Source organism: Pristis pectinata, chromosome 2 (assembly GCF_009764475.1).
Source record: "Pristis pectinata isolate sPriPec2 chromosome 2, sPriPec2.1.pri, whole genome shotgun sequence".
Classification (NCBI taxonomy): domain Eukaryota; kingdom Metazoa; phylum Chordata; class Chondrichthyes; order Rhinopristiformes; family Pristidae; genus Pristis; species Pristis pectinata.
The window spans coordinates 142,092,643-142,116,216 of NC_067406.1; the positions used below are offsets into that span (position 1 = coordinate 142,092,643).

The window sequence follows — 23,574 nt, forward strand, 5'->3', positions numbered from 1 at the left end:
GGGGAGGGGGAGGGGGGAGGGGAGGGGAGGGGGGAGGGGAGGGGAGGGGGGAGGGGAGGGGAGGGGGGAGGGGAGGGGGGGAGGGGAGAGGGGGGAGGGGGGAGGGGGGAGGGGGGAGGGGGGAGGGGGGAGGGGGGAGGGGGGAGGGGGGAGGGGGAGAGGGGGGAGGGGAGGGGGAGAGGGGGGAGGGGAGAGGGGGGAGGGGAGGGGGGAGGACGGGGGAGGGGGGGGGACGGGGAGAGGGGGGACGGGGGAGGGGAGGGGGGGAGGGGAGAGGGGGGACGGGGGAGGGGAGGGGGGAGGGGAGGGGGGGGAGGGGAGGGGGAGAGGGGGGAGGGGAGGGGGGGAGGGGAGGGGGGAGGACGGGGGAGGGGGAGAGGGGGGAGGGGGAGAGGGGGGAGGGGAGGGTGAGAGGGGGGAGGGGAGGGGGGAGGACGGGGGAGGGGGAGGGGGGGACGGGGAGGGGGGGAGGGGAGGGGGAGAGGGGGGAGGGGAGGGGGGAGGACGGGGGAGGGGGAGGGGGGGACGGGGAGGGGGGAGGGGGGGAGAGGAGGGGGGGAGGGGGGAGGGGAGGGAGGGGGGAGGGGGGAGGGGAGGGGGGAGGACGGGGGAGGGGGAGAGGGGGAGGGGAGGGGGAGGACGGGGGAGGGGAGAGGGGGAGGGAGGGGGGAGGACGGGGGAGGGGGAGAGGGGGAGACGGGGGAGGGGGAGAGGGGGAGACGGGGAGGGGGAGACGGGGAGGGGAGACGGGGAGGGGGGAGGGGAGGGGGGAGGACGGGGAGGGGGGAGAGGGGGGAGGGGAGGGGGAGAGGGGGGAGGGGAGGGGGGAGGACGGGGGAGGGGGAGGGGGGGACGGGGAGGGGGGAGGGGAGGGGAGGGGGGGAGGGGAGGGGGGAGGACGGGGGAGGGGGAGAGGGGGGAGGGGGAGAGGGGGGAGGGGAGGGGGAGAGGGGGGAGGGGAGGGGGAGAGGGGGGAGGGGAGGGGGGAGGACGGGGGAGGGGAGGGGAGGGGGGAGGGGGGGAGGGGAGGGGAGGGGGGGAGGGGAGGGGGGAGGACGGGGGAGGGGGAGAGGGGGGAGGGGAGGGGAGGGGGGGAGGGGAGGGGGGAGGACGGGGGAGGGGGAGAGGGGGGAGGGGGAGAGGGGGGAGGGGAGGGGGAGAGGGGGGAGGGGAGGGGGAGAGGGGGGAGGGGAGGGGGGAGGACGGGGGAGGGGAGGGGAGGGGGGGAGGGGGGGAGGGGAGGGGAGGGGGGGAGGGGGGGAGGGGAGGGGGGAGGACGGGGGAGGGGGAGAGGGGGGAGGGGAGGGGAGGGGGGGAGGGGGAGAGGGGGGAGGGGAGGGGGGAGGACGGGGGAGGGGGAGGGGGGGACGGGGAGGGGGGAGGGGAGGGGAGGGGGGGAGGGGAGAGGGGGGAGGGGAGGGGGGAGGGGAGGGGGGAGGACGGGGGAGGGGGAGGGGGGGACGGGGAGGGGGGAGGGGAGGGGGGGGGGGGAGGGGAGAGGGGGGAGGGGAGGGGGGAGGGGAGGGGAGGGGGGGAGGGGGGGACGGGGAGGGGAGGGGAGGGGGGGAGGGGAGAGGGGGGAGGGGAGGGGGGGAGGGGAGAGGGGGGAGGGGAGAGGGGGGAGGGGGTGTCGGTGTCCAGGGGCGGCCGCGGGGCTGCTCCCAGCTCGCAGCCAGCGGCCGGCCCCCCGGGGAGGGGGTGCATCCGCTGGGAATCCGGGGGCGGAGTGGGTCGAGGAGCTGCCCCCCCCCCCCCGGTCCCGGCCACTCGGCCCGTCCGCCTCGGCTTCCCCCCCCCGCCCGGGTTACCTGAGAGCGATCCGGGCGCCCCGACTCCTCCCGCCGACCTCTCACACCGGAACCGCTCGCCCGGTCGGCTCCCCGGCGCGGCATTGGCCAACGGGATCACGTGAGGGGCGGGTCTACACTGTCGTGGGGGCGGGACTTACTCCTCGTGTCACGTGGTGTGGCGGGGCGGGTACTGCGTCACGTGACGGTGACGTAGGACTCTGACGTCGAGCTGTGCTGTGTGGACATTGCTGCCAACATCTGGCCTCTGGAGTCACCATCTGGACATTGCTGCCAACATCTGGCCTCTGGAGTCACCATCTGGACGTTGCTGCCAACATCTGGCCTCTGGAGTCACCATCTGGACATTGCTGCCAACATCTGGCCTCTGGAGTCACCATCTGGACGTTGCTGCCAACATCTGGCCTCTGGAGTCACCATCTGGACGTTGCTGCCAACATCTGGCCTCTGGAGTCACCATCTGGACGTTGCTGCCAACATCTGGCCTCTGGAGTCACCATCTGGACATTGCTGCCAACATCTGGCCTCTGGAGTCACCATCTGGACATTGCTGCCAACATCTGGCCTCTGGAGTCACCATCTGGACATTGCTGCCAACATCTGGCCTCTGGAGTCACCATCTGGACATTGCTGCCAACATCTGGTCGTTTCTGCTAACATCCAGGCATCTCTGCCATGATCTGGTCATTGCTGTGAACAGTGGGGCACTGCTGCCAGATATCTGTATATTGTTAACATCTGGTCACTGTTGCCCAACATGGCTCTGCTGACAGGCAACACACATGGCTCTTCGCTCCCGGTTGGTTTGGCACCAGTGAAGACGTCTCAAGTCCCCATGCCCATACTTGCCCTCTAAGGCAAGAACATCTGCAGAATAAGACCAAAGCTGCACACAAAACTCCGGGGGTGTGTCTCACCAAGCCCCGTACATCTGCATCATGTCATCTTTGCTCTTTTACCCAAATCCTCTTGCAATGAAGATCAACGTACCATTTGGAGACACAAGATGCTGGAATCTGGAGCAACAAACAATCTGCTGGAGGAACTCAGCGGGTCGAGCAGCGTCTGTGGGAATTCTTTTCTTCCCGCAGATACTGCTCAATCCACTGGGTTTCTCCAGCTGATTGTTTGTTGTTCAACATACCATATGTCTCCCTAACTGCCTGCTTCACCGAAATGCTTGCTTTCAGTAACTGGTATACAAGGACATCCAGGCCTCATTGCATTTTCCCTTCCCCAATTCATCATAATTCAGGTAATAACGTCTTTTTTGGGAACCAAAATCAGGAGCTGCCCATTTAGAACAGAGGAGGAATTTATTTTCTCGAGCAGCATGATTCTTTGGAATTCTTCCCCAGAGACAAGATATTAGATTTATTGGAGGCAGTGGAATCAGATACAATCACTGTATGAGAGGCATTTAGGCAGACACTTGAATAACTAAAGCATGGATGGTCCTAATCCAGCAAACAGAGTAGTTCAGCACAGGTACAGGCCTTTCCACTCACCAAATCTGTGGTAACCATGATGCCAAGTTAAGTTACACAACTGCCTGTTCATGTGTCTGTCTAAATGTCTCTTAAATATCACTATTGTATCTGCTTCCACCACCTCCGCTGGCAGTCCGTTCTAGTCACCTACCACACTCTGGTGTAAAAAAAAACATGCCTCTTAAATCTTCTTTAAACTTTCCCCCTCTCACCTTAAACCTATGCCCTCCAATATGTTATTTCCACCCCAGTCTACCCTACCTATGCCTTTCATAATTATATTAACTTCTATTAGATCCCCAACTCAGCCTCTCCTTATAGATAGTACTCTCCAATCCAGGCAATAGCTGTGACACTGAGAGTAACTTTGTGGATCAGTTGGGTTTAATAGCCTGTTTCATGTGCTGTATAAAGGGAGTCAAAGGAAAGTGGGGGAAAGTGATGGTGAGGTCAAGAACAGATGAGTCATGATCTTACTGAATGGTAAAACTGGCTGACTGGACTACTCCTGTTCCTTACATTCTTATCACAATCTGCTTTGGAGGCAATAGATTGGAAGGGAGAATAGAATGTCACAACCTTCAAGATAAAGGAGACGACCAAACCACCCACCCCCTTCACAGGAAGCAACAAACTGAGCCCAGACTCAAAGCCATCCAGATTACACACTTAAAATAACTTTTATTTGATGCAGGTTGAGAAAAGATACATTAAATATATATATTACAATCAGCAATTCAAATGTGCAATTAAAAACAGCTGTTTCTACTAATTTCACTATGACAAGAAGTCAGGCCTTGTGTGTTCAATTTTTAATTATTAGAGGTAAAAAGAATTCAGAATTGGTTAATACTTGGAAACCAGGAGGAATAAGTGGATTGGATTTCGAGTAAGGTACAGCAAAGGTCAGTACTGGGTCTCAAGTGTCCACAGTGTCAGCTGGATGAAGGAACCAATTGTAATATCTTCATGGTGACAAGAGACTGTTGCTCCAGATTCCAGCATCAGCAAAAACAAAAAGCTGGAGGAACTCAGCAGGTCAGGCAGCAACTGAGAAGGAAATGGACAGGCAATGTTTCCGGTCGAAACCCTTCCTAAACATTAACGGTCCAATTCCCTCCACAAATGCTGCCTGACCCACCATGTTCCTCCAGCTTCTTGTGAGTAATGTCTCCGTGTTGGCCAATGATACAAATCCAGGAAGTATGCCCTGAGGATACAGAGGCTGTAGCTGGACAACAGCATTGTCAAAGGACAGGTTGGTAGCTAATGGAATAGTATGAACTTTCCCACTTTCACTGTTAAAATAGAAAAATATTTTTAAAATGCCAGAACTGGGAACGGACTGTTCAGAGGACCCAGGTGTTCTGGTATAAGACAGAAAGTTAACAAAGACACAAGAGACTGCAGATGCTGGAACCTGGAGCAAAAGAAAAAAAACTGCTGGATGAACTCAGCGGGTCAGGCAGCATCTGTGGAGGCAGAGGGATGGTCAATGTTTTGGGTCATGACCCTGCATCTGGAAAATCAACATGCAAGGATAGCAAGAAATTGGGAAGGCAAGTGGGTGTTGGACTTTTATTGTAGGAGACTGGAAGAGCAAGAAATATTACTGTAATCATATGGCCTTGGCGAGACCACATCTGCAGTTACATGCAACTGGTCTCTTAACCAAGGAAGGACCTACTTGCCTCAGAGGGGAGTGTGATGAAGGTTCAACACAGAAGCCTGGAATGAGGGATTCCCTATATTGCAACAGGAATAATTACACCTGGACCAATTTTTCCAAGGCTGATTTCCCCCCCTCTTTATGAGCAGTGACACTAGACCTACATTTCCAGAGGTTGGAAGAATGGGAGGCAATCTCACCAAATCATCAAATTTATGGAAGGGCTTTGGCAGGGTTTATGATGCTAGAAGATTTCTTCTGGGCAGGGTTGATGAAGGGGATGTCACAGCCTCATAAGCTCAGATGTTTAGGAGTGAGGTGAGGAGGTATTTCTCCATTCAGATCGATGGATTCAGGGCACCAAGGTCACCTCTGACTCGGAGGGTGTGTGCAAGTTGAGGTAGAAGATCAGGCACGGTCTCACTGAGTAGTGGAGCAAGCTCCATGGGCTCTTCCAACTTATTATCACCTTTAGGTATATTTGTTGACTGAATGAAAGATACCTGCGAGGCATTAGTTGTACATGAAAAAAAGTGTAAAATTTTATATGTGGTGACAGCCCATTAAATATCTGAGTTATGTAGATACTGGGACTGCAGAGGAGAGTTATATTTTCAATTCATTAGAGGGGGCAGTCAGATTTTTCATTTTGGGAACCACTTTGTTCCCTCACCCTGCCAGCACCTTGCCCAGTCTCCCCCAGCACATGTCACAGTGCACAAATCCTAATCCTGCACAGTTTTCTTCATGATTTTATATACATTTGTTATCTTCAAACACAGCTCAATAGAAACAAAGGCAGATCTCAAGAATACTTCACAACTGTACAATATTCACAAATCAAGAGGTTTATGTACTGCTATACATGCAACAGTGGACATTATTCCCAAGAACATCTACATAATCCTTAATATAAGGAATATGTTATTATAATCACCTCATTGCTTTACTTAACTAGGAAATGAAAAAAGTGGTCAATTAATAGATCTTGCCAAAACAAATCTCCACATCTCAAAAACGGATTGATCCATAATTGCAGGACATTATAACCAAGGAATGCATTAAAATTCATCTCAAGAATATATTGGAATTAGATAACTTTGTCAAGAGTCACTAAATATTTCAAAAGTACAAAATCTAAACAGAGAGACTGGAAATTCTTTTCAACTACACAGTTATGGATTGGGGTCATTAGCTCAGTTGGTGTGGGGTCCAACTTGTGTGACATCAACACAAGCATTTAGCTTAATTAAGAATGGAGACCCAATGCTCATAAAACCCATGGTATTAGCTGACATTAATTGTATTCACTATAGTCATGTGCTTTTTTAAAAAGCTAATCTAGAATACACTGTATTGTATACAATAAAGTGAAGGGGTCACATGCACACAGCCATCGCAAAGTGCTTTGGCTATAATCAGACATTCATGTAATCAGTCCAAAGGGCAGGGCTCTCAAGGTTACAAGACTTAGATTTATTTTTTCTTTAAAATAATGATAAATTGAATCGTCTCCCTGTACAATAAACATTTAAATTAAAAAGCGAGACCCTGTTGCCTGCTCAGCCTCCCCGATACAGATCATTTAGCTTTGCTAGCTTCTCACAACTCTCCATCTTCATCAGCTCGGCTTTCTTCCGAAGCTGCTTATCCCGGTACACCTTGGCCGCGTAAAGATAGTCATTTCCTTTCATAGAAATACCACAGAATTAGTACACAGACCAGCAATGACGGACGGTGAGAAAACACACATCATGAGATGTTCACGATTAAGAGTAGAGAGGCGTGGTGAAGTTACTGGACAATAATGTGTAGGACAGAACTTGTTTCACCTCGGACTCCTCCCAACCCATTACCCCATCCTTCTATTCCACATATGAACATCTACATAGTGTAGCAGTTAGCGTAACGCTATTACAGCGCCAGTGATCCAGGTTCAATTCCGGCTGCCGTCTGTAAGAAGTTTGTACATTCTCCCCATGTCTGCATGGGTTTCCTCCGGGTGCTCTGGTTTCCTCCCACATACCAAAGACGTACGGGTTAGGAAGTTGTGGGCAGGCTATGTTGATGCCCGACACTTGCGGGCTGCCCTCAGAACACTCTACGCAAAAGATGCATTTCACTGTGTTTTGATGTACATGTGACTAATAAAGACATCTTAAAAATCTTACAAGGAACAGGTCATTATAATCATCTCATTGCTTACAAGAACTAGGACAAAAAAATCAATGAATACATCTTGTCACAACTAATCTCCACGTCTCAAAAAGGGATTTATCTATCATTTCAGGACATTATGACCAAGGAATTCATCAAGATCCAGCTCAAGAATGTACTGGAATTAAATTACTTTTTCAAGAGTCACGAAATCTTTCAAAAGTACAAAACCCAAAAGAGAGTCAGGAAAGCTTCTTCAACTACACACAAAGTGCATTTCTACAATGTGTAGAAATACAAAGTGCATTTCTATGTTCTGTATGCTGTATACAGCTTTATATTTATTAGTCACATGTACATTGAAACACACAGTGAAATATGTCTTCTTGCATTGCTAAAAATGTGCTAGGGGCAGCCCATTCTTCCGGCGCCAACACAGCATGCCCACAACTTCCTAACCCATATGTCTTTGGAATGTGGGAGGAAATTGGAGCACCCAGAGGAAACCCACATAGACACAGGGAGAACGTACAAACTCCTTACATACAGCGACCGGAATTGAACCCAGGTCGCTGGCGCTGTAATAGCGTTACGCTAACCGCTATGTAACCGTGCCACCCTGTAGACAAAGGGTATAGTTACTTTACAGGGATAGCAGCCAAGGTTCATTAAAACAATTCCTGTGCTGAAAAGGTTGCGAGTAAATAAGGCCAATGTCTTGTGGAATGGAGACTGAGGTGTGATCCTGTTAAAACATACAAGGCATTCATTCTACGTTGGACAACCTAGAGCCAGGGACTTGGTCCCAAACCGATGTCCCTTAATTGTGAAACAAAGAGAAGAATTTTCTTCACCCATTTGGTTGCAAATCTTTGGAATCCCCCACCTCAGAGCTACGGACACTTGCAAAAGATCGCTCAGCTCCAAGGGATTTACAGACAGGCGAAGCTGGAGTTGAGCTGAGGATCACCAAGATCTTATTGGCTGGTAGAGCACACTCAATGGGCCATTCCTACTCCCATTAAAATCTTTCACCTAAACACATTACTGGATTTTGTTGACTAAATTACATCCATGTCAACCCAAACTTCCACAGACAGAATCCTTTTCTCCATTGCTACCCTATCAAAGAATCAAGAAGTATCAGCACAGGTGATTCAGCCCATCTACCTATTCTGGCCAAAACTGACTATCCAGAGTAATCTCATTTTCCAGATCTGTCTAATGCCCTGCAGGTTTCTCACGCATGGTTTGTTTCCAACCATCTCCCCCCCCACCCCCAAATCTATGGAGAGGGTTTCTGCCACAACACCCCCTTTCAAACAGTGAGTTACAGACCCTCCCAATACTACTTGCAAAAAAAAAACTTCCTCAGCTCCTCATTACTTATCCCAGGTAAGTGTGAAGTGGTTCATTTTGGTAGGTCAAATATGATGGCAGAGTATAGTATTAATGGTAAGACTCTTGGCAGTGTGGAGGATCAGAGGGATCTTGGGGTCTGAGTCCATAGGACGCTCAAAGCAGCTGCACAGGTTGACTCTGTGGTTAAGGCGGCATATGTTGTATTGTCTTTCATCAATTGTGGAATTGAATTTAGGATCCAAGAGGTAATGCTGCAGCTATATAGGACCCTGGTCAGACCCTACTTGGAGTACTGTGCTCAGTTCTGGTCGCCTCACTACAGGATGTGGAAGCCATAGAAAGGGTGCAGAGGAGATTTACAAGGATGCTGCCTAAGATGCAGAGCATGCCTTATGAAAACAGGTTGAGTGAACTCAGCCTTTTCTCCTTGGAGCGACGGAGGATGAGAGGTGACCTGATAGAGGTGTATAAGATGATGAAAGGCATTGATCGTGAGGCTTTTTCCCAGGGCTGAGACGTTTGCCACAAGAGGACACAGGTTTAAAGTGCTGGGGTGTACATACAGAGCCTAGTAATTTCTAGGTAGGGACATGTTGGCACAGCTTTGTGGGCCGAAGAGCCTGTATGTGCTGTAGGTTTTCTATGTTTCTATTACCTTACAACTCTGTCGAGTTCTCTGCCCAGGCCTCAGTTTTACAGACCTCTATTGATATGGGTCGTGGAGTCAGGCCCTCAGTCCACAGTGACAATCAAGCACCCATTTACACTGATATCAGTTCCCTAAATCAACCACATCAACTCCCACCACCGTCTACCACTCACCTACACACTCGGGGCCAAATCTTACAATTTACTGCCGCCAATTAGCTGACCAACCTCCACGTCTTTGGGAGGAAACCCATGCAGTCACAGGGAGAATGTGTAAACTCCACACAGAGAGCAGAGCTCAGGATCAACCCTGAGTCACAGGAGCTGTGAGGTAGCAGCACTACCCACTGCACCACCATCACCCAAATATCTCCACCACCTCCTTTGTTCCAAAGAACGTGACCCCAGACTAAATGGAGTCTCATGACGATGCTAATTCTCTCCCCCCTGACCTTCTGCACAGGAGAGCAGGAAAAAGCGAGGCAGAGCTCTAGTGGTCGGGGATTCCATGGTAAGGGGAATAGGCAGGAGCTTCTGTGGCTGCAAACAGGACTCCCGGTTGGTGTGTTACTTCCTGGGTGCAAGGGTCAGGGGTGTCCCGGAGCGCCTGCAGGGCATTCTAGAAGGGGAGGGTGAACAGCCAGTTGTCGTGGTGCATGTAAGTACCAACGATAGAGGAACAAAGCGGGATGAGGTTCTACAAATTGAATTTAGGGAACTAGGAGATAGATTAAAAAGTAGGACCTCAAAAGGTAATAATCTCAGGATTACTGTCTGTTCCATGTGCCAGTCAGAGTAGGAACAGCAGCACAGTTGGGATGAATCTGTGGCTTGAGCAGTGGGGCAGGAGGGAGGGTTTCAGATTCCTGGGGCATTGGAACCAGTTCTGGGGGAGGTGGGACCAGTACAAACCGGATGGTCTACACCTGGGCAGGACTAGGATCGATGTCCTAGGGGGACTGTTTGCTGGTGCTGTTGGGGAGGGTTTAAACTAATAAGGCAGGGGGATGGGAATCCATGCAGAAAGACAGAGGGAAGCAAAGCAGAGACCAGGGCAAGAAGTCAGAAAAGAGAAAAGTAAGAGTGGAGCACAGAAAAATCAAACGCAAAGGACACAAAGGTTACTCGATTCTAAAAGGACAATGAGCGTAAGGTCACTTTATCTAAATGCCCGTAGTATTCGAAACAAGGTCAGTGAACTTGTGGCACAAATCAGTACCAAGGGGTATGATTTAGTGGCCATTACAGAAACGTGGTTGCCGGGTGGAGATGAGTGGGAATTAAATATCCAAGGGTATCAGGTAATACGGAAGGATAGGCAGGAAGGTAAGGGAGGTGGGGTAGTGCTCTTAATTAAAAACGAGATCAGGGCGATAGCGAGAGATGATACAAGATCTAGGGAGCAGAACGTCGAGTCCATCTTTGTCTATAGGCCACCGAATAATAACATTACAGTGGCACTGGCAATAAACCAAGAAATATTTGATGCATGTAAGAATGGAACTGCAGTTGTCATGGGGAACTTTAACTTCCACATAGATTGGGTGAATCAAATTGGTCGAGGCAGTCTTGAGGAGGACTTCACAGAATGCATCCGTGATAGCTTCCTTCAACAGCATGTCAGTGAACCTACAAAAGGAAAGTGCATCCAGATCTGGTCCTGTGCAATGAGACAGGTAAAATTGATGATCTTCTAGTTAGGGATCCTCTTGGAAAGAGTGATCATAGTAAGACTGAATTTCTCACACAAATGGAGGATGCAATAGTTCGATCTAAAACCAGTGTATTATGCCTAAACAGGATGAGGGAGGAGTTGGCTAGCATAGACTGGGAACACAGGCTATATGGTGGGTCAGCTGAGGAACAGTGGAAGACTTTCAAAGAGATTTTTCATGGTGCTCAACAAAAGTATATTCCAGTTAAAAGCACGGACAGTAAGGGTGGGGAGAGCCAGCTGCAGATAACTAAGGAAATAAAAGAAGGCATCAAGCTAAAAGCTTATGCATACAAAGTCACTAAGAGTAGTGGGAAACTGGAAGATTGTTGCTTTTTAAAGTTTTCCCAAAGAACCATTAAACAATAAGGAAAGGAAGATAGATTATGAAAGTAAACTAGCACAAAATATAAAAACAGATAGTAAAAGTTTTTATAATTATATAAAGCAGAAAAAGGGTGGCTAAAGTGAACGTAGGTCCCTTGAAAGATGAGAAGGGGGAATTAATATTGGGTAATGTGGAAAAGGCTGATGCCTTGAATGACGATTTTGTGTCGGTCTTCACAGTGGAGGACACATCTAACATGCCAGAGAGATGTTATGGATGCAATGGGAGGCGAGGTCCTCTATATAATCGCTGTCACTAAAGAGGTAGTGAAGAGCAAACTAGTGGGCCTAAAGGTAGACAAGTCCCCTGGTCCTGATGGGATGCATCCAAGGGCACTGAAAGAAATGGCTAAAGTTATAGCAGAGGCATTTGTGATAATTTACCAGAACTTTAACTCTGGGCAGGTCCCAGCAGATTGGAAGACAGCGAATGTCACGCCACTGTTTAAAAAAGGATGTAGGCAAAAGGCAGGTAACTATAGGCCAGTTAGCTTAACATCTGTAGTCAGGAAAGTGCTTGAAGCTGTCACTAAGGAAGAAATAGCGAGACATCTGGATAGAAGTTGTTCCGTCAGGCAGACACAGCATGGATTCAGGAAGGGCAGGTCCCCTTTGACAAAGTTACTGGAGCTCTTTGATGATATGAGCACAGTGGATAGAAGGGAACAGGTGGATGTTGTATCTTAGATTTCCAGAAGGCATTTGATAAGCCTTTTATGCGGCACTTTATCCACTCGATAAGGATGCATGGAGTTGGGGGTAAGGTATTAGCAATGGATAGAGGATTGGTTCACCAATAGAAGGCAGAGAGTTGGGATAAATGGGTGTTTCTCTGGTTGGCAATCAGTGGTGAGCGGGGTGCCGCAGGGGGCGGTACTGGGCCCACAACTGTTCACTGTAGACATTAAATGATTTGGAAGAGGGGACCGAGTGTAGCATATCCAAGTTTGCTGATGACACTAAATTGAGCAGAAAAGCAAATTGCGCAGAGGATGCGGAGAGTCTGCAGAGACATATAGATAGGTTAAGTGAGTAGGTAAGGGGCTGGCAGATGGAGTACAATGTCAGTAAATGTGAAGTCATCCACTTTGAAAGGAAAAATAGAAGATCAGGTTATTATTTAAATGGTGAAAGATTGCAGCATGCTGTTGTGCAGAGGGACTTGGCAGTGCTTGTGCATGAATCACAAAATGTTGGTTTGCAGGTGCAACAGGTTATCAAATAGGCAATTGGAATGTCGGCCTTCATTGCCAGAGGGATTGAATTTAAGAACAGGAAGGTTATGCTGCAACTGTACAGGGTACTGGTGAGGCCACACCTGGAGTACTGCGTGCAGTTCTGGTCTCCTTACTTGAGGAAAGATGTACTGGCTTTGGAGACAGTGCAGAAGAGGTTCACCAGGTTGATTCCGGAGATGAGGGAGTTAGCCTATGAGGAGAGATTATAGTCCCAGGCGAGTCACTCGCTGGAATTCAGAAGAATGAGAGGGGACCTTATAGAAACATAACATTATGAAAGGAATAGATAAGAAAGAGGCAAGAAGGTTGTTTCCACTGGTAGGTGAGATGAGAACTAGGGGACATAGCCTCAAGATTTGGGGGAATAGATTTAGGATGGAGATGAGGAGAAATTGCTTCACCCCCCCCCCCCCCCCCCCCCCCCCCCCAGAGAGTAGTGAATCTGTGGAATTCTCTGCCCAGGGAAACAACAGAGGCTCCCTCATTAAATAAATTTAAGACACAGTGAGATAGATTTTAGCATTGCAGGGGAATTAAGGGTTATGGGGAAAAGGCAGGTATGGTCAACCATGATCTTATTGAATGGCAGAGCAGGCTCGACGGGCCAGATGGTCTACTCCTGCTCCTATTTCTTATGTTCCGCAAATATCCTCTGCACCCCTCTAGCCACATCACATCTGTAGCATATGGATCAGAACTGTACACAGTGCTCCAGTGTGGGTTAACTAGCGTTGTATGTGGTTTCAGCAGGTCTTCCTATACACTTGTGTTCTGTGCTTTGGCCAATAATGGCAAGTATCCCACAAGCTACCTTATCTACCCGTCCTGTACCGCAGGGATCTGTGGGCATGCATTCTCTTACAGGTCCCATTTCCCCACACTCCTTTTAAACCTGCAAGGGACTTGTTTCCCCACATTCCCTTAGACAACAGCACAATAAATTTTCCACTGTTCAAACATTTTTTTTCCCAAAAATGAGAATCATGTGCGCATTGGAACATTAATAGAACAAGACCCGACGGTCCAGAAAATCTGCTGGTCCAGCACCAAAGTCCCAAACTTGCTGGACTACCAGTTTTACTCTATTCCTCACACCTCGTGTGTGCACCCTCCCAAATGTATCCCCTCCAGTCTTTGTGTTGGAATTGACCAGATTCCAGTTCAGGCAAGTCACTTGCCAGTAGATCCCCAGCATAGCGTTTGAGGGCTCTGGGCCTGTACTCAATGGAGTTCAGAAGAATGAGGGGGGATCTCATTGAAACCTACCGGATACTGAAAGGCCTGGACAGAGTAGGCATGGGGAGGATGTTTCCATCAGTAGGAGAGTCTAGGATCTGAGGGCACAGCCTCAGAATAAAGATGTTCCTTTAGAACAGAGATGAGGAGGAATTTCTTTAGCCAGAGGGCGGTGAACCTGTGGAATTCGTTGCCACAGACGGCTGTGGAGGCCAAGTCACTGAGTGTATTTAAGGCAGAGATTAATAGGTTCTTGATTGGTAAGGGGTTTAAGTGTTACGGGGAGAATGGGGTTGGGGGAAAAAGAAAATCAGCCATGATTGAATGTTGGAGCAAACTTGATGGGCCAAATGGCCTACTTCTGCTCCTATATCTTATGGTTTTATCCAAGCTGCTCCTGGAACCACAGTGTTTACAGGGTTTCTGATACATTTCCCCATCAGGGTGAGGGAAAAGGGTTTCCCCTTAGCCAAAGTGTCATCCACTGGCCAACCAGGGCAGCTAAAGCAGCGATTCTTCTGTGAATGGAATAGTAGAGTAATTCACCCTCCCCTCTCATTCACAGGAGGATAGTTGCAAACAGCAACCAGCTGAAATCTGGGCTGGAAGGAGGATGAGAACTCACATCAATTCTGCCTAAATATGTGCCCCAAATTGGAGGATGCTCACCCATTACCCACCCCACATCTAGTTTTAAAGCAGCCTTGACACTAGCACCATCAGTCTACTAGGCCCAGGTTGGATAAGTGTGGTGTGCATCTTCTCTTCCAAAAGGACTGAAGTTTCAGAAAGTTGAGTTCAAACAACTTACTCTCCTGCCGTTCCTTCCAGCAGTTATTTCGAAGGTTGGTTATATAATCTTCTTCGACACTCTTTTCCACCTTTTGTAACACCGTACCTGTATATTCTTTCACAAAGTCTTTGTTCACAAAATAAACTACTTTAAGGTTGCTGCTTTGCCTCTTGACAGTATGTCCCACAGCACTGCAAATGTAAAAAGTTAGTTGTTGAAAAAAATACATCTCTTCTGATCAATTAAATCCAGGCCTACATTATACAGCACCCAAAGCCATAGCAAATTGTTTTATACAAAAGGCACAGCCATCAAGATGGAGGAGAGAGCCCAGAAGCAGGACAGCTGGTGACCTTCTGGGGAGTGGAGAGAACAGGTCGGGTGATCTGCTCACAGTCCAGAGCTCGGATGTTGTGGAAGCCACTAGCAACACACAGCACCATTGATTATTTTAGTTTTTATCATTACTCAAATGGTCTCAAACCATATTCAAGAACACGTCAATCACATTAAGACCAGAATTATTAAAGGAAAAGAACAAGAAATAAACAATGAACAGAAACCTATTCCATGAATGTATACTTTTACCCAACTAAGAAATAGGTCGCCCCAATACAAATGCAATCTACAAGACAATGCAATTGCATTTATATTTGCTTCCTAGTGGTCCATTAGTGGGCACCATTCACCGTGGAAGTGGCTCAGAATCAAAAACCTACAGTTCTTTAAAGTAATCTTTTTTTAAATATATAAAATTATTCTCATTTTCAACCACAATGTTGCTTTGAAAATAACTGGGCTGCTCCCGAGTTTTGCAAGGATTGATGCTACAATTTATTGCTATAGCTCCATTAACATCAGCATTGGCCTGGTAATTACTAAGTTTTTCTTGCTATCAGGTATGAAAGAAGGGAATGGTGGAGTGGTTATAGGCTGTTTATTCCCGTTAGGAGTTGGTCTAGCATTCAGCTAATAACACGCAAGTGTGTCACACAGATAGAGTTAAACCTGGGCAAAGCAAATTAGAGAATGTGAAAACAGTCAGTGATACTCACGCTCGATAGTAGAGGCTGTATGGTGGGGAAGATACCATCAATTGGCTTAAAACAGACACCAAGATCAAGACAATTATGGGCAACAACTGCAAAAACATTGAAAATCCTCCCTATAAATAACAAGAAAAATGTAATTAATTTCTTGAGTTCAGCTCCAAGGTGGATTTGGGAATGTTCCCTCTCAAATGCTAAGACAACCCTCGGTCAGATATTGGACCATTCTCCCAGGTGTATCTCAGTTCCCACTGTTCTGACCAAAGTTCCTTTAAAAGATCCCAGGGTACTTCATGTCAAAAGAGATCAATCTACATTGGTCATATAACTTAGTGTCTCCAAAAGGCTCGGTTAGTTAGGAATGAGATTTGGGGGGGGCGGCGGGGTCAGGGCAAGAATTCCAGAACTCAGGTCATTGCCAGCCAGATGCAAGGCTGAAGCAAATTAAAAAAAAAAGTCGGGGTTGTGCGAGACACCGGATCTGGAAGGGCAGAGAACATCCAAGGGGAGTGTGCAGTATAGAACAAAATGGGAGAAAGAGGCGATTTGTATTTTAAAAAGATGTTGCAAGATCAGGGTCAGCGAGCGGAGGGAGATTGCAATAGGATATGGCCAACATTCTCTTCCCAATTAGTTGCTGGAAAGGAGAACAAGCAGAGTCTACACAATCTCACTCTGTAACATACTCCTCATGCAGTTGTAAATATTAAGGTTTGGTGAATTTATTGATAGGTCCCAGTTAAGGAAAATAGGGAATCTCCATTTCAGTGGTGGAAAAAAACCACAATTACCAAATAACAGGGTGAGGTTAAGAGAATTCCACTTGTTCAGTTGTTAGGGAATGAAGTGGTTTTGAACCAAAAGCAGGGACTGAAGCAGAATCCATAAACCAGTTGAGAATATGGAAGAAGAGAAAGAAAGCTGGCTGGGGATTGGTTAAGGAGATCCCATGAACTAGACAGGACAGTCACAGAAACTGTGGGTTGAATGGTCAATTCTTGCACTGCAAGATACTTTGCTTCTATTAAAAAAAGGATTTTCTAGTGAAAGGGTGCATGCCAACAATCCCGAGAAAAGCCGTTGGTGAAAGTTCGGCAAGCTCCCTTGTCCAGATTGCTCTTTCCCCACTGACAGAGATCGCACACTATACGGGAACCCCTGTCATCAAGTCCTACCTGGTTGATCATCCAATTAGAATGAAGAATTCTGACAGATGACAAAGCAGGAAGTAAAGGCTCTAATTTACATAATAATTTTAAACATTTTGTAAATAGAGTGAACTAAGGTTTGGGACAGTCAATGGATTAGAAGTTGAAATATCAAACTTAAAAAATAAATATACTTCTAAATAGTTCTGAGGGCATCTGGCTCCACACATATCCCTGGCTAGAGAGGTTGTTCAGCAGTAATTATGGTTTAGTATTTTGTTACACTTCAAGTAAGTGTTCACATTTTTTGTTTGCACAGCAAGAATAGTTCATAGAAATTGTGAAGCTCTTATTAATACACCAACTCCCTCAGAGAAAACTCCGAGGCACATTCTGGAGAACAGGTGAACCACAGACTCTGCCTGTGGAAGTTCAGAAAATTGCGATCAGGTTGCCGATGACCAGGCTAATCGACTGGGCTATGTCTTACATAGACCTGCTGTGTGATCCTCAAGACTGCACTAACCACATGCAGCAACCCTAGAGGTGCTACTGCAGCATACATTGTACGAGGTGGAATGGCCTCAGAAAGCTCACATGGCCTCTGCAATCGTGTATCAACAGCCCTCTCCACCATTTCTAAATGTCTCCGACTGATGTTGAGAGGCAGTTAGACAACATTTTAACAGCCTTGCATTCCCCGCCCCCCCCCCCCCCACCCCCAAGCGAAGCTCAGGGGCCCTGAGGAAAAGCTGAGTGGCATGCCACAGTGTATCCAGACCCTCAGCTTGGGCCTACAACTGTACCTGGCATCAAGCCAAGTCCAGAGGTGGAGACAAACCTGGGAAACAGCCAGCTAGAACTCCAGGCGATGCAGAACAACATTCCCATCCCAGATTTGGGCCTGTGGTTTGCATCCAACGTAAATGAAAAAAAAACAGAGCATCTAATTGTTATCAAAACAATGAGAATACATCTTCAATGTAATCTTTCATCCAAAACTACTAGTCATCTCAAGGCAAGACTATCAACTTTTAGGGTTTTAATGTGTGCCCCTGGGGCGGGGCGATTACGTACATCTGCTCGCTCATCATCCCTATCAGCCCGGTGATACGATTGCTGCGATGTAAACCTTGCTCTCCCATTGGAGTACGCCTGTGTACTACCTGAAACAGAACAAACAGTCAGAGACTACCTCATTATCTCATCAGCACCCGATAGACCCTGGGACACAGGGAGAGATAGTTACCAATACTTTGCGAAGATAAAAAAATGCATTAGAAATTATCCAAGCCCATACAAACAGCATCAGAACAGATACAAGTAACAAGGAAAACAGGAGTAGGCCACTCAAACCTGCCCCACTATTCAAAGTGATCATGTCTGATCTGCCAAAGATCTCGTCTACTCTTCTGTGCCAGCTCCTCGTAGCCCTTTCTCTTAAAGATTTATCTGCTTCCAATGAACTAGTTTCCACAATCCTCTGGGGCAGAAAATTCCAGAGATTCACTACCCTTTGAGAAGAAATTTCTACTTACTGCAGACATAAATGATCGGCCCCTTACCTTGAAACTATTTCTCCTTGTTGTCACTCGTGGGGGAACCTCGAACATCTCGACATCTAGCCTATCAAGCCCCATTAGGATCTTTTAATCAACAGGACCACCCCACATTCTTCTAAGCTCTAAAGAATACAGACCCAACCTGCTCACATCCCAGGAATTAGCCTGGTGAAGTTCTGTTGGACAGCCTCCAATACTACCATCTCTCTCCTTAGTTAAGGGGACCAAAATTGTGCGCAGTATTCAAGACGTGGCCTCACCAACACCTTGTACAATTGTAACAAAACTTTCCCATCTCCAACCTCCAACTCCCTTGCAACAGATGCAAAATAAATCCGAAAGAGGCCAGAAAAGTACAACACTGATGGTCAGCAACAAGGATGTAACTCATTTCCACAATAAATTTACATTCAAATTCCAGACTTTCCCCACTCAAGAGTCCAATTCAGAGAACCCCTCCGCCCATTTTTCCAGACACCAGCTATTGGGAATGATGCTGCTGTTGACAGTTACACCTCCGCAGTGGTTCTTTACCCGTTCCATGCCTTCCTTTGTCACTCTGTTTTTAGCCCCATTATCTTTGATAACCCAACACAAAGCTTTCCATTGGTTCTACACTCCCTCCATTTGCTGAAACCCTGCTGCATCACTAATATTCCCCACTTCAACCACCTTTACACTTTCAATTCAACAACATAACTCTCCTTTACATGGAAGGCATGGATACTTAGAGCCTGAAATATTGCAGAACATTACCAGAATGCAAAATGCAGGCAACCCCACTGACACGCGGCTAACACCAGTGACATAGAACAGTACAGCACAGGAACAGGCCCTTCGGCCCACCATGTCTGCGCCAACCATGATGTTAGACTAACTAATCCCATCTGCCTGCACATGGTTCATGTCCCTCCACTCCCTGCCTGTTCATGTGCCTGTCTAAATGCCTCTTCAAAGTTGCTATTGAATCTGCTTTCACCACCTCCCCTGGCAGCCTGTTCCAGGCACCCACCACACTGTGTGGAAAAAAAAACACTTGCCTCGTAAATCTCCTTTAAACTTCCCCTCTCACCTTAAACCTAAGCCTTCTAGAATTTGACAGTTCCACGCTGGGAAAAAAGACACCAACTATCTACCCTATCTATGCCTTACATGGACTTTGAAAAAGTCCTTGCCACTTGAAAATCCACCGACAACTCCAGCTGTCAATCAACGATATCATTTCCGGGCACATTTTACCAAGATCAACGCAATTCCCCCCCCCACCAAATACCACACCAGCAAAGAATGCCCACCCCAAGGGAAAACATTTAATCTGCATTGCATTCTTGTCTCTCTGGGGAAACAAAATTCAGCAGCAAGGTGTTTAATTTGAAATCACAGGCCATTTGGTATTTGTTCTTGAAAAGAGTCTGGTCCTCTTAATTTTTCCTTTGATCTGGCAGAAGGCCAGCAGTTACCGCCCTTCCACGTTCACCCTTAAACTTTAGCGGCCCACGAGAATCGGTTCTATCGCGGTGTTATCAGACTCTTGAACAGATCTCTCATACATCAAAAGTTGAACTCTCGATCTCACAACCTTCTATCCCACTGCTACAAGACTATTGAACAGTCCCCTAGTAGGATAAGATGGACTCTTGACCTCAAAATCTACCTCGCCATAGCCCTTGCACTGCACTTTCTCTGTAACCGCAAAACTACATTCTGCATCCCGTTTTCTTTCTACCACCTCGATGTACTCGCGTACGGAATGTCTCACTGCATCTCAGTACATGTGACAATAATAAACCAATAGGGCTCTGTAGTGAGTTAACCCCATGATCCAGTGGGTCTGGTATTATATTCACATCCAGCAGGATAATGGTGGCAAATCCCACTGAAGCTAAACAAAAATAACCACAGTATCCGGAAACGTGAAATAAGTCAGAACACAAGAGATACTCAGCAGATGCTGAGTGTTTACAACATTTTCTGATTTTATGCCAAATCCCATTCCCCAAAGACTTTAAGTAAAGCAGATGGGTTTTTACAATAATCTCTTCTTTTCATCATTGATACTGGCTTTTTAAAAACGCAAAGTTAATTAATTAGCTGAATTTAAAATTTCACAGCTGTCACAGTGGAATTTGAGCTACTTTTAAGATTAGTTCTGGAATATCACCAGTCTACCACCATACCCCGTGAACGTGTGTTTCTGTTTACACAGGAGCAAAGCGAAGCAAATGGAACTGTGGCCCTTGCTCCGAACTCCATGTACGCTACGCCCTTGTTATCCACCGACCCACTCTCCGTGGACCTGCGTATTCAAGGTTTGCCCAAGGAACACTTCAAATGTTTTCCCCTGCAAGGCACCAAAATCCCAGGATCACAGACTTGTTCTTGCATGCTCGGTCCGGAACCTGGATCCAGAAAGTGGGGCTGGAGAGCTTCAGACAAGCTGGCACTAAATAGAATTTATTATAACCATGTGTTATTTCTAGTGGCCTTGGTGCTTTGTGTATTTTTGTTATCAGGAGGAAGTCCGTGCCCCTATCCTATGGGAATGATGACCTAGTGTCCTGTCTGTGTTAGGAGGGAGCCAGCCTAACCAAATCTAGGGCAACAGGCTAGTGTTGCTCTGGTGGTTAATCCTTTGAACCTTGGCCCAGGGTTTCAGCAGGCTTTTCACACAATCCCAATTCCTTCTAGTCACCAAGATTGCCAGGGGATCTCTGGTTGGTCCAAGACACCACTTGGGCCTCCAACTGCAGGTTTTGGGTTGGGGCAATCCAGACCAGGTGATGAAACCTCCAGGGCTACTGCTGGCAACCCAACAGAAATCAAATGGTGTCCACACATCATCCAGCACGGAAACAGGCCATTCCTTCCACATGGTCTCCTGCACCTCAAAGACCAGCCTCCCCTCCATGGTTTGTGTTTACACTTCCCAATGCCTCAGGAAAGCAGCCAACAAGACCTCTCCCACCCCAATCACTTTCTCTTCTTCCCCCTCCCATCAGGTAGAAGGTACAAAAGCTTGAGAACATGTACCCACCAGGCTCAAGGACAGTTTCTATCCTGTTGTTAAAAGACCCTTGGATGGATCTCTTCTATGTTAAAGGTGAACTTGATCTCTCATTCTACCTCATTGTGGCCCTTGCATCTTATTGTCTACCTGCACTGCACACTCTCTGTAACTGTAACACTATATCCTGCATTGTTTTCCTTTTTACTACCTTGATGTACTTATGTATGGAATAATTTGTCCAGGTAGCACACTAACAAGTTTTTCCCCTGTATCTTGGTGCATGTGACAATAATAAACCAATTACCACCCAAGACTCCTCCTCACCTCCAAGGATATCAGCTGAACCAGCACATCCAACAAATCTGCCCACCTTTAACCAAGAGAAGTTACTTCAGGTTCTCGTGCCCATTCATCATCCTACTGAACTACAGCCTGCTGGACATTTAACAGAGTTCACATTCCATCAGACATCTGCTTTGACTTGGCAAAGCTGGGGGAACACCACCCATTGCAGGTTGCCCTCCATATCACTCACATTGTCACCTGATCTACATCCTGGACTTCCCCCTCCAACAACAAGGGGGCTCCACCTTCACTATGTGGACTGCAGCACTTCAAGGTGGCTCACCCCCAGCTTCAAGGGCAATCAGAGATGGGCAATAAATGCAGACTCTGCCAGAGACACCCAAATCCCACCTTTGAATAAAAGAGCAACACAAAAGGCACTGGAGGAACTTGGGTGGTTCAGGCAGCATCTATGGAGGGAAATGGACGGTGGACGTTTCGGATCGAGATCCTTGAATAAAAGATGCAGAACACAAAATTCTAACATATACAGAAATCCAAGGAGTAGATAGAACAATACAGCACAGGAACAGGCCCTTCGGCCCATGAAGTTGTGCTGAACTAATTAAACTAACGACACCTACTCCTTTCTGCCTGTACATGACCTATATCCCTCCATTCTCTGCACATTCATACACCTATCTAAGAGCCTCTTAAATGCCTCTATCTGCCTCCATCACCACCCCTGGCAGCGCGTTCCAGGCACCCACCACTCTGTGCAAAAAAAAACTAGCTCCACACATCTCTTTTAAACTTGCACCCTCTCACCTTAAATGCATACCCTCTAGTATTAGATATTTTGACCCTGGGAGAAAGATACCATAGAAACCATAGAACAATACAGCACAATACAGGCCCTTCAGCCCACCATGTTGTGCCGCCCTTCAAACCACACCTAAGATTATCTAACCCCTTCCTCCCACATATTCCTCCATATGCGTATCTAAATCTCTTGAACTTGTCCAATGTATCAGCTACCACCACCACCCCAGGCAGCACATTCCATGCACCAACCACTCTCTGGGTGAGAAACCTCCCTCTGACGTCTCCCTTGAACTTCCCACCCATTATTTTAAAGCCATGTCCTCTTGTTTTGAGCATTAGTGCCCTGGGAAAGAGGCGCTGGCTGTCCACTCTATTTATTCCTCTCAATATCTTGTATACCTCTATCATGTCTCCCCTCATCCTCCTCCTCTCCAATGAGAACAGCCCTAGCTCCTTTAGTCTCTCCTCATAATCCATACTCTCTAATCCAGGCAGCATCCCGGTAAACCTTGTCTGCACCCTCTCCAACGCCTCCACATCCTTTCTATAATGAGGCGACCAGAACTGGACACAGTACTCTAAGTGTGGCCTAACCAGAGTTTTGTAAAGCTGCATCATCACTTTGCAGCTCTTAAACTCAATCCCCCAATTTATGAAAGCTAACATCCCATAAGCTTTCTTAACTACCCTATCCACCCGTAGGGCAACATTCAGTGATCTGTGGATATGGACCCCCAGATCCCTCTGCTCCTCCACACTGCCCAGAATCCTGCCATTTACCTTGTACTCTGCTTTGGAGTTTGTCCTTCCAAAGTGTACCACCTCACACTTCTCCGGATTGAACTCCATCTGCCACTTGTCAGCCCAGCTCTGCATCCTATCAATATCCCTCTGCGAGCTTCGACAGCCCTCCACACTATCCCCAACACCACCAATCTTTGTGTCATCTGCAAACTTGCTAACCCAGCCTTCCACCCCCTCATCTAACTCATTAATAACTATCACAAAAAGTAGAGGTCCCAGAACCAATGCCTGCGGGATACGACTAGTCACAGCCCTCCAATCTGAATGCACTCTGTCCACCACACCCCTCTGTCTTCTACAGGCAAGCCAATTTTGAATCCACACGGCCAAGCCTCCCTGGATCCCTTGACCTCTGACCTTCTGAAAAACCTTGTCAAACGCCTTACTAAAAT

The 23,574-nt window shown here is 47.7% G+C and overlaps 2 protein-coding genes and 1 pseudogene across 2 annotated transcripts in view; all 3 read right to left on the reverse strand.

The window, feature by feature from the left end:
- The window catches only part of LOC127584372 (basic proline-rich protein-like), a 4,251-nt pseudogene extending 2,359 nt beyond the window's left edge, over positions 1 to 1,892 (reverse strand).
- lamtor3 (late endosomal/lysosomal adaptor, MAPK and MTOR activator 3) overlaps positions 1 to 1,896 on the reverse strand; it is a 29,294-nt gene extending 27,398 nt beyond the window's left edge. Inside the window, exon 1 of the mRNA XM_052010289.1 lies at positions 1,809 to 1,896. The gene's annotated coding sequence lies outside the window, so the exon portion shown is untranslated. The remainder of the gene's footprint in view (positions 1 to 1,808) is intronic.
- Positions 1,897 to 3,641: 1,745 nt separating this feature from the next.
- The window catches only part of LOC127567404 (dnaJ homolog subfamily B member 14-like), a 41,329-nt gene continuing 21,396 nt past the window's right edge, over positions 3,642 to 23,574 (reverse strand). The window contains exons 5-8 of the mRNA XM_052010282.1: positions 17,777 to 17,865; positions 15,558 to 15,667; positions 14,521 to 14,693; positions 3,642 to 6,654 (exon numbers count right to left, since the gene is read on the reverse strand). Of these exons, the coding sequence (XP_051866242.1) occupies positions 6,530 to 6,654; positions 14,521 to 14,693; positions 15,558 to 15,667; positions 17,777 to 17,865 (497 nt within the window). The 3' untranslated portion in view covers positions 3,642 to 6,529. The remainder of the gene's footprint in view (positions 6,655 to 14,520; positions 14,694 to 15,557; positions 15,668 to 17,776; positions 17,866 to 23,574) is intronic.